General features: G+C 36.9%; 1 protein-coding gene across 1 annotated transcript in view; it reads right to left on the bottom strand.

The window, feature by feature from the left end:
• The window catches only part of LOC121025252 (testis-expressed protein 11-like), a 124,685-nt gene that overhangs the window by 79,871 nt on the left and 32,777 nt on the right, over nt 1-12,037 (bottom strand). Inside the window, exon 8 of the mRNA XM_040467711.1 lies at nt 7,419-7,499. Within this exon, the coding sequence (XP_040323645.1) occupies nt 7,419-7,499 (81 nt within the window). The remainder of the gene's footprint in view (nt 1-7,418; nt 7,500-12,037) is intronic.

Consider the following 12,037-nt stretch of genomic DNA (forward strand, 5'->3'; position numbering starts at 1 on the left):
ACTGGGTCACAAAACAGCCCTTCATAAGTATACAGGAATTGAGATCATACCATGCATACTTTCAGACCTCAATGCTCTGAAGCTTGAAATCAACCACAGGAAAAAGTCTGGGAAACCTCCAAAAGCATGGAGGTTAAAGAACACCCTACTAAAGAATGAATGGGTCAACCAGGCAATTAGAGAAGAAATTAAAAAATATATGGAAACAAATGAAGATGAAAAGACAATAATCCAAACACTTTGGGATGCAGCGAAGGCAGTCCTGAGAGGAAAATACATTGCAATCCAGGCCTATCTCAAGAAACAAGAAAAATCCCAAATACAAAATCTAACAGCACACCTAAAGGAAATAGAAGCAGAACAGCAAAGACAGCCCAAACCCAGCAGAAGAAGAGAAATAATAAAGATCAGAGCAGAAATAAACAATATAGAATTTAAAAATACTGTAGAGCAGATCAATGAAACCAAGAGTTGGTTTTTTGAAAAAATAAACAAAATTGATAAACCTCTTCTCTTTTTGAGAACAAAAAGAAAAGGGAAAGGACCCAAATAGATAAAATCATGAATGAAAATGGAATTATTACAACCAATCCTTCAGAGACACAAGCAATTATCAGGGAATACTATGAAAAATTATATGCCAACAAACTGGACAACCTGGAAGAAATGGACAAATTCCTAAACACCCACACACTTCCAAAACTCAATCAGGAGGAAATAGAAAGCTTTAACAGACCCATAACCAGCAAAGAAATTGAATCGGTCATCAAAAATCTCCCAACAAATAAGAGTCCAGGACCAGATGGCTTCCCAGGGGAGTTCTACCAGACGTTTAAAGCAGAGATAATACCTATCCTTCTCAAACTAATCCAAAAATTAGAAAGGGAAGGAAAACTTCCAGACTCATTGTATGAAGCCAGCATTAGTTTGATTCCTAAATCAGAGACCCAGTAAAAAAAGAGAACTACAAGCCAATATCCCTGATGAATATGGAGGCAAAAATTCTCAATAAGATACTAGCAAATCGAATTCAACAGCATATAAAAAGAATTATTCACCAGGATCAAGTGGGATTCATTCCTGGGATGCGGGGCTGGTTCAACATTCACAAATCAATCAACATGATACATCACATTAATAAAAGAAAAGGTAAGAACCATATGATCCTGTCAATCGATGCAGAACAAACATTTGACAAAATTCAGCAACCTTTCTTAATAAAACCCTCGAGAAAGTCGGGAAAGAAGGAACATACTTAAACATCATAAAAGCCATTTATGAAAAGCCCACAGCTAATATCATCCTCAATGGGGAAAAACTGAGAGCTTTCTCCCTGAGATCACGAACACGACAGGGATGTCCACTCTCACCGCTGTTGTTTAACATAGTGTTGGAAGTCCTAGCATCAGCAATCAGACAACAAAAGGAAATCAAAGGCATCAAAATTGGCAAAGATGAAGTTAAGCTTTCACTTTTTGCAGATGACATGATATTATACATGGAAAATCAGATAGACTCCACCAAAAGTCTGCTAGAACTGATACATGAATTCAGCAAAGTTGCATCAATGTACAAATCAATGTACAGAAATCAGTTGCATTCTTATACACTAATAATGAAGCAACAGAAAGACAAATAAAGAAACTGATCCCATTCACAATTGCACCAAGAAGCATAAAATACCTAGGGATAAATCTAACCAAAGATGGAAAAGATCTGTAGGCTGAAAACTATAGAAAGCTTATGAAGGAAATTGAAGAAGATATAAAGAAGTGGAAAAACATTCCGTGTTCATGGACTAGAAGAATAAATATTGTCAAAATGTCAATACTACCCAAAGCTATCTACACATTCAATGCAATCCCAATCAAAATGGCACCAGCATTCTTCTCAAAGCTAGAACAAGCAATCCTAAAATTCATATGGAACCACAAAAGTCCCCGAATAGCCAAAGTAATTTTGAAGAAGACCAAAGCAGGAGGCATCACAATCCCAGACTTTAGCCTCTACTACAAAGCTGTCATCATCAAGACAGCATGGTATTGGCACAAGAACAGACACATAGACCAATGGAATAGAACAGAAACCCCAGAACTAGACCCACAAAAGTATGGCCAACTAATCTTTGACAAAGCAGGAAAGGACATCCAATGGAAAAAAGACAGTCTCGTTAACAAATGGTGCTGGCAGAACTGGACAGCAACATGCAGAAGGATGAAACTACACCACTTTCTCACACCATTCACAAAAATAAACTCAAAATGGATAAAGGACCTGAATGTGAGACAGGAAACCATCAAAACCCTAGAGGAGAAAGCAGGAAAAGACCTCTCTGACCTCAGTCGTAGCAATTTCTTACTTGACACATGCCTTCCCAAAGGCAAGGGAATTAAAAGCAAAAATGAACTACTGGGACCTCATGAAGATAAAAAGCTTCAGCACAGCAAAGGAAACAACCAACAAAACTAAAAGGCAACAAATGGAATGGGGAAAGATATTTGCAAATGACATATGGGACAAAGAGCTAGTATCCAAAATCTATAAAGAGCTCACCAAACTCCACACCCGAAAAACAAATAATCCAGTGAAGAAATGGGCAGAAAACATGAACAGACACTTCTCTAAAGAAGATATCTGGATGGCCAACAGGCACATGAAAAGATGCTCAACGTCGCTCTTCATCAGTGAAATATAAATCAAAACCACCCTCAGATATCACCTCACGCCAGTCAGAGTGGCCAAAATGAACAAATCAGGAGACTATAGATGCTGGAGAGGATGTGGAGAAACGGAAACCCTCTTGCACTGTTGGTGGGAATGCAAACTGGTGCAGCCACTCAGGAAAACAGTGGCTTTATTAAATATTAAATATTAATTAAATATTAAATATTAAAAATAGACCTACCCTCTGACCCAGCAGTAGCACTGCTGGGAATTTACTTAAGGGATACAGGAGTGCTGATGCATAGGGGCACTTGTACCCCAATGTTTATAGCAGCACTCTCAACAATAGCCAAATTATGGAAAGGGCCTAAATGTCCATCAACTGATGAATGGATAAAGAAATTGTGGTTTATATACACAATGGAGTACTACGTGGCAATGAGAAAGAATGAAATATGGCCCTTTGTAGCATAGGCCATATGCTAGTTTGGATGGAACTGGAGAGTGTGATGCTAAGTGAAATAAGTCATACTGAGAAAGACAGATACCATATGTTTTCACTCTTATGTGGATCCTGAGAAACTTAACAGAAACCCATGGGGGAGGGGAAGGAGAAAAAAAAAAGAGGTTAGAGTGGGAGAGAGCCAAACATAAGAGACTGTTAAAAATTGAGAACAAACTGAGGGTTGATGGGGGGTGGGAGGGAGAGGAGGGTGGGTGATGGGTATTGAGGAGGGCACCTTTTGGGATGAGCACTGGGTGTTGTATGGAAACCAATTTGACAATAAATTTCATATATTGAAAAAAATAAAAATTAAAAAAATGTTCCCAGCCTTTTATGGAGTATTAACCTTTCATTTTGCAAGCAATACACATGGCAAAAAAAAAAAAAATACAAAGAAGGTAGAGATCTGTAAGTCTGTTGTATATTGTTCATACAGAAAGGGACTTATGCAAGATTCAGGACCCATGGGATCTCTAGAACCTCCAGCCACTGTTATATCTACCAGCCCAGAAATGATAGCTCGAACTGAATATCTACTTTACAATGCCAACATGAGATTATATGGATGATTTTTAAAACTCTATTAGATACTGCTGCTACAAATGAATTTGATCACTAACTTTTCAGTTCAATCAGAGGTTTTGTATTTTTAATTAACCAGATAAGTTAATCTTCTACATATTACTTTATATATTGGGATTTTAACTCAGAAAAGAACAAACCTATTATTTTTCCAGTCCCAAGTTCCAAGCTATTTTCTTTGTGATTCTGTTATGTTTTATACATTTATAGATCATGTATTTTTTAATTTTGTTCAATTATAACGGTGTAGCAATAATTGAATGATAATTGCCTGGCTTTCTTCCTTAATGGCTTTAAGACATTTACCTTCCAATCCCTCCCTGACTTAGCTTTCTTTAATCCTCAGATAGCTCAATAATAACCAACAATAGGTCATTAGTTACTTCTCTTGTACCCTAAGACACAATTTTCCAAACACTTAATTTCTCTGCTGAACCAATACAGAATCACCTTCTGCCTTCATGTTAACACTTTACAGTAATTCCTAACCCAGTTTTTGCATACAGGAAGGATGTCTCAGAAAAAGAGGATTGGTTTATTTAATTCATTAATTCCTTTTAAGCGAATAACTTTATGTTAGCTCTTCTCTAACCTGTATCTGATCATTTCCTCTCATAAGATTTTCTGCTCTAGATTTTCAAGTCCCGTCTAAACCTTAAGCCCATCAAAAACACACTACATAGGGGCGCCTGGGCGGCTCAGTCGGTTGGGCGGCCGACTTCGGCTCAGGTCATGATCTCACGGTCCGTGGGTTCAAGCCCCGCGTCGGGCCCTGTGCTGACAGCTCAGAGCCTGGAGCCTGTTTCAGATTCTGTGTCTCCCTCTCTCTGACCCTCCCCCATTCATGCTCTGTCTCTCTGTCTCAAAAATAAATAAATGTTAAAAAAAAAAACACACACACTACATAATTTCATTGACCTTTAAAATTGTTAGTGTCCTGGGATGCCTGGGTGGCTCAGTCAGTTGAAGATCTGACTCTTGATTTCAGCTCAGGTCATGATCCCAGGGTTGTGGGACTGAGTCCCATGTAAGGTTCCATGAGCATGCAGCCTACTTGGGATTCTCTTTTCTCCTCTGCCTCTCTTCCCCACTTGTTCTCTCTCTCTCTCTCTCTCTCTCTCTCTCTCTCTCTGTCTCAAAATAAATAAATAAGCTTCAAAAAATTAAAACTGTTAGTGTCCTAACAATATAATTCTATCAACCACCTTCCACATAAAATACAAACTCTGAACTCTAGAATTAAAGGTCATTTACTAGTAGCCCCATCCTGACAAAGGCATAATTACTCTTGTATTATATATACTAGATCTTCTAATTCAGCCCTTTCCTCTCTCTCTGCATGTGCTTTTCCCTTTATCACCTCTGACACTTCGCAAGATACCAAAAACTTTCTTTTCCTAAACACCACCTAAGAGTCTCCTTTCATATCTTCAATATACTATTCAGTGTCCGTTTACTCTCCAAAGCATATTAAAGAAAGGTCTCTGACTTAAAGCAAATTATAATGTGAAATAGATAGCAACAGAACCAGAGCCAAAAGAAAGAGATGGTAAAAACATTAAAATGCAAACAATCCAAGAGATTTTACAGAAAAAAGTTTTTAATTAATTAGAGTTCAGAAAAGTTGCTGGATATCAAAAGCAGCTTCATTCTTACACATCAATGACAATCAATTTAAGAATATAATATTTAAGATATCACTTATGATAGCAAATGAATATGAAATATCTTTATGTAGAAAATTACAAAACTATGTTGAGACACATTAAAGAAAATTATATAAGTTAGGATTTATCAGTCAAGGATAGGAAAACTCAATATTATATAGATAGTGATGCTCTCCAAATTAATTTAATCAACTATTTCAATCAACATCCCAATAGTTTTTCACCAAACTTAACAAACTGTCTCTAAAATGAATATGGAAGTCTCAAGTCTTAGAAAAGCTACAACAATGGTGAAAAAGAACAAAGTAGGACCTGTCCTATTAAGATTATACTAGGTTAGGGGTGCCTGGGTGGCTCAGTCGGTAAAGCATCAGACTTCAGCTCAGGTCATGATCTCACAGTTCGTGGGTTTGAGCCCCATGTCAGGCTCTGTGCTGACAGCTGACAGCCTGAAGCCTGCTTCAGATTCTGTGTCTCCCTCTCTCTCTGGCCCTCCCCTGCTCGCCCACTGTCTCTCTCTCTCTCTCTCTCTCTCTCTCTCTCTCTCTCTCTCTCAAAAATAAATAAACATTAAAAAAAATTAGAGAAGACCATACTAGGTTTGGGGCACCTGGATGGCTCAGTCAGTTAAACGTCCGACTCTTGATTTTGGCTCAGGTCATGATCCCACGATTGGTGAGTTCAAGCCCCCCATCAGGCTCTGCAGAGCCTGCTTGGGATTCTCTGTCTCACTGCCCCTATCCCACTATCCCACTCGCACTGTTATTCTCTCTCTCTCTCTCTCAAAATAAATAAATAAATATACTTTAAAATAAAAATATTTTAAACTGATAAAAGTAACTAGGTAAATATAAAAGTATTATTGTAGTTTCAATTTATAAATCTTTTTTTCTATATGATATAAAGGGAAAATATGTTTAAAAATAAGTATAAATCTATTGGGCACAAAATATATGTCATTTGTGAACACAGATGTATAGTAACAGAGTTTATGTATAGTATTAAAGCTAATAAGGAGCTAAGATGACAGAGTAGTAGGAGGACCCTAGGCTTGCCTCATCCCTTGAACACAGCTAGATAAGTATAAAATCATTATGAATACCCAATAAATCAATCTGAGGACTGACAGAACAAACTGCACAACTACAGGGAGAGAAGAGGCCACATCGTGGAAGGTAGGAGATGCAGAGACATGGTTTGGGGGATGAACAGCTGCAGACGTTGCAGAGGGGATGGAGCCCTGGTCATGGACAAAAAGAAGAGACAGAGAGAGAAAAAGGAGAAAGAGAGAGAGAGGTGCACAGGGGATAGCACAATCATATAACTGGCAATATGTAAATATTTACTAAATTAAGTTCTATATTATAACAGAGTATTTGGGGGAAAGTAACACCAATCTCACAAGTAGGAACATTCACCCCAATATCCAAATATATCTTTGTTATCAATTCCCTCTATGATAGTAGAGAATGAAGTAAACATAGTCAGTGAGAAAAGAAAAAGAACAGGATAAGAATAGGAGATGAAGTTGAAAAATTAAAACTTATCAACCTTGGATTTTTTTTCAACCCTGGAACTGTGATGAGAACTGGTCTGGGAAGTAGGCTTTATTCACCCTATCAAATTTCTCACACTTCCACAACCCAAAATAGAAAAACACTATGGCAGTGATATGACTAACTGTTGTCAACCTTGCCAGCAGGGAAAAAAAACTCTTTTTTTTTTTCATTTTGTTCATCACAGAACTTGAAATATGAAGGAAATATTATCAAAATGGTTTGACAAAAAAGGAAAGCAAAGAAATTTTAAGAAATAACCTTTTGCTTTTTTACACCCCCTTTCTAGTAAAGAACAAAGAAAATATTTCAAAGATCAGGTAAGTAAGTGGAATGGACTCAAATACAATCTCTAAAAGTTTGCATGAAGTAGTAATGATTCTTCCTAGAACTTGATATAGCTCATGTTCAAACTCTTGGAGAATAAATGCAGATTTCACTCACCATTTTGGGGAGCCTTATCAACATATCCTTACAGCGCAGTGAACATGAAGATGCTCTTTGAAAATCCCCTAGAGCAATTGCCTGGGAAAGTGGAAAAACATCAATAATTGGTTAAAATAAAATGACAAGCTATTTGTCTATAAGTCAATTTAACATATTTGTAACTGGAGTTAAAAAGTCTTAATTTGTTTCCTAGTCTTTTTAGCAACACTGGTTGGTCTAACTACACACAATAGCCAGCTCTAAATACAGAAAAATAAAAATAATCCTGGGTAACACGAGTTGACAGTGAATGGGAGTCATTTACTTTGTTCTGGAAATGGCAAAACTGGTGTACAATCTTATATCATATTATGATATTATGCCATGTCTAATAGATGTTTACCCAGCTTGAATAGCTCTTGCATTCATCTCCACATTAGAGGGATTTTTAATATTTTTTAATTTTTATTTATTTACTTATTTATTATTTTAGAGAGAGAATGCACATGCATGAGCATGAGCAAGGGAGAGAGGCAGAGGAAGAGAGAGAAAGACAGAGAGAGAAAGACAGAGAGAGGGAGAAAGAATCCCAAGCAGGCTCTACGCTTAGTACAAGCCTAATGCAGGGCTCAATCCCACGACCCTGGGATCATGACCTCAGTCCATGAAATCAAGAGTTGGGTAGGGGCGCCTGGGTGGCTCAGTCAGTTAAGTGCCAACTTTGGCTCAGGTCCTGATCTCACGGTCCTGTCCGTAAGTTTGAGCCCTGCGTTGGGCTCTGTGCTGACAGCTTGGAGCCTGGAGCCTGATTCAGATTCTGTGTCTTCCTCTCTCTCTGTTCCTTCCCCAATTGTGCTCTGTCTCTCAAAAATAAATAAACATTAAGGGCGCCTGGGTGGCTCAGTCGGTTAAGCGTCCGACTTCGGCTCAGGTCACGATCTCGCGGTCTGTGGGTTTGAGCCCCGCGTTGGGCTCTGGGCTGATGGCTCAGAGCCTGGAGCCTGCTTCCGATTCTGTGTCTCCCTCTCTCTCTGACCCTCCCCCGTTCATGCTCTGTCTCTCTCTGTCTCAAAAATAAATAAAAAAAAAATTAAAAAAAAATTAAATAAATAAATGAATAAACATTAAAAAAAATTTTTTTAATAAAAAAAAAGAGTTGGGCAGACAAGCATCCCTAGAGGGATTTTTAAATGTTAAATAGGAGCTTTTTGTCCTAAAATAGGCTCCTAATAACCTCACAGTCTGAACTGCTGTAAATATCTCTCTCTCCCTCTCTCTCTGCCTCTCCCTGGTTCACATGCACATGTGTTCTCTCAAAATAAATAAATAAACATTAAATAATAATTAAAAATTAAAAAATAAAATGAAGAGCAAAGTTGCAGGGCTCATTCTTCCCAATTTCAAAACTTACCACAAGGCTACAGTAATCGAGATTGGTAGTGACAAGGGACGTATAAGTCAATGGAATAAAACAGAGTCCAGATATAAATCCTTACATTTAAGATCAAATGACTTTTTATAAGAGTGCAAAGACAATTCAATGAGCAAAAATTGTCTTTTAAAAACAGTGATGCTGGCACTGGATACCCAATGCTAAAGAATGAAGTAGGATACCTACCTCACACCATATGAAAAACTGACTAAAAATGGATCATGGATTCAAATATAAAAGCTAAAAACTATAAAATTCTTAGATTAAAATACAGGAGCATTAAATCTTCATGACCTCATGTTAGGTGATGATTTCTTAAATATGAAAACTAAGGCTCAAGCAACAAAAACAAAAAATTAATAGATGTAAATTCTCCCCAAATTGATATACAGACTTCACACAACTCCCATCATAATTCCAGAAAAAGATTTTTTGGTAAATGTAGACAATATTTTTGTGAATGTATATAATATTATTCTAAAATTCATGTGTAGGCAAAAACCTCTTTGATCTTGGCCGCAGCAACTTCTTACTGAACACGTCTCCGGAGGCAAGGGAAACAAAAGCAAAAATGAACTACTAGGACCTCATCAAAATAAAAAGCTTCTGCACAGCAAAGCTGACAGAATGGGAGAAGGTATTTGCAAATGACATATCAAATAAAGGGTTAGTATCCAAAATCTACAAAGAACTTATCAAACTCAACACCCAAAAAACAAATAATCCAGTCAAGAAATGGGCAAAAGACATGAATAGACACTTCTCAAAAGAAGACATCCAGATGGCCAACTGACACATGAAAAAGTGCTCAACATCAATTATCATCAGGGAAATACAAATCAAAACCACAATGAGATACCACCTTACACCTGTCAGAATGGCTAACATTAACAACTCAGGCAACAACAGATGTTGGCAAGGATGTGGAGAAAGAGCATCTCTTTTGCATTGGTGGTGGGAATGCAAGCTGGTGCAGCCACTCTGGAAAACAGTATGGAGGTTCCTCAAAAAACTAAAAATAAAACTACCCTATGACCCAGCAATGGCACTACTAGGCATTTATCCAAGGGATATAGGTATACTGTTTCAAAGGGACACATGCACCCCCATGTTTATAGCAGCACTATGAACAATAGCCAAAGTATGGAAAGAGCCCAAATGTCCATCGATGGATGAATGGATAAGGAAGATGTGGTATATATATATATATATATATATATATATATATGTACACAATGGAGTATTACTCAGCAATCAAAAAGAATGAAATCTTGCCATTTGCAACTACATGGATGGAACTGGAGGGTACTATGCTAAGTGAAATTAGTCAGAGAAAGACAAAAATCATATGACTTCACTCATATGAGGACTTTAAGAGACAAAACAGATGAACATAAGGCAAGGGAAACAAAAATAATATAAAAACAGGGAGGGGAACAAAACAGAAGAGTCTCATAATATGGAGAATAAACTGAGGGTTACGGGAGGGGTTGTGGGAGTGGGGATGGGATAAATGGGTAAGGGGCACTAAGGAACATACTCCTAAAATCATGGTTGCACCATATGCTAACTAATTTGGATGTAAATTTAAAAAAATTAAATTAAATTTTAAAAAAACTTTGTACAGATATTTTAATGGCTGAAATATCCTTCAAATATAGATGTGCTATAATTACCTGTGATAGTAATTTCACTTTGTAAAATGCTTACATTTTTGGCCCATTATAAATAAAAAAATGATGAATACAAAAAAATAAAAAATAAAATTTATGTGTAAAGGCAAAGGAATTAGACTAGAATTAAACAATTCTGATAAACAATAAAATTGAAAGAATCTCCATACTAAACTTTAAAACTTGATAGCCACAATAATCAAAACTATTTGGTATTGAAAGAATAGATCCATAGATTTAAAAGAGATCCCAGAAATAGATACACCCAGATAAATAAGTGTGGTGAATTGATATTTAACAAATGTGCAAAGAAATTCAGTAGTGGAAGGATAGTCTTTTCAACTAATGGTACTGGAGCAATTAGATATCCATAAACAATGACAACAAAAAGAGTTAATCTAAGCCTCACTCCTTATAAAAAAAAAAGTAACTCAAAATCAATCATAGATTTAAATGGAAAAGGTAAAGCTATAGAACTTTTTTTAAGGTGGTTTTTCTATTTTTTTAAAGTTTATTTATTGAGAGAGAGAGAGAGAGAGAGAGAGAGAGAGAGAGCGAGCACGGGAGGGGCAGACAGAGAGGGAGAGAAAGAGAGAAAATCCCAAGCAGGATCTGCACTGGCAACACAGAGCCTGACGTGAGGCTGGAACCCACAAACTGTGAGAACATGACCTAAGCCAAAACCAAGAGTCAGACACTTAACCAACTGAGTCACCCAGGTGCCCCAAAGCTATAGACTTTTAGAAAAAAACAGAGGAGAAAATCTTTCAGATCTAGAGCTTGGTGAAGGCTTTTGAGACAGAATACCAGAAGCACAATCCATTGTAAAAAATCAACTAAACTTTATCAAAATTAAATACTTTTGCTCTGCAACCCTATTAAAAGGATGAAAAGACAAGCTGCAGACTAGAAAATATTTATAAATACATATACAACAAAGGACTCAAATGTAGAATATATAATTCGCAAAATTCAACAATAAAAAAATCAAATAATCCAATTAGAAAATGGATAAGAAGCACGAACCTACATTTCACTTAAGAGAATATACAGAGAGCAAATAGGTACATGAAAAAATATTCAACATTAGTCATTAGGGAACTACAAATTAAACCATGATGAAATATCACTAGACATCTAATGGAATAAGTAATATAATTAGTCACAATACCAAATGCTGGCAAGGATGCAAAAAATGGGATCTTCCATATATTGCTCATGGGTTTAAAATGGCACAGCCATTCAGGGCACCTGAGTGGCTCAGTCAGTTGAGCGACTGACCTCTGCTCAGGTCAGAATCTTGCGGTTCGTTGAGTCCTGTGGCGGACTCTGCTGACAGCTTAGAGCATGCAGCCTGCTTCAGATCCTCTGTCTTCCCTTCTTGCTGCCCCTCTCCCCCACTTTCATGCTCTCTCTCTCTCTCTCTCTCAAAAATAAACATTTAAAAAATAAATAAAATAAAATAAAATAAAATAAAATAAAATAAAATGGCACAGCCACTCTAGAAAATAGTTTGGTCCTTTCTTAAAAAA

The sequence above is a fragment of the Herpailurus yagouaroundi genome, unplaced genomic scaffold (assembly GCF_014898765.1).
Source record: "Herpailurus yagouaroundi ecotype Mexico unplaced genomic scaffold, PumYag 67569, whole genome shotgun sequence".
In the NCBI taxonomy this organism is placed as follows: domain Eukaryota; kingdom Metazoa; phylum Chordata; class Mammalia; order Carnivora; family Felidae; genus Herpailurus; species Herpailurus yagouaroundi.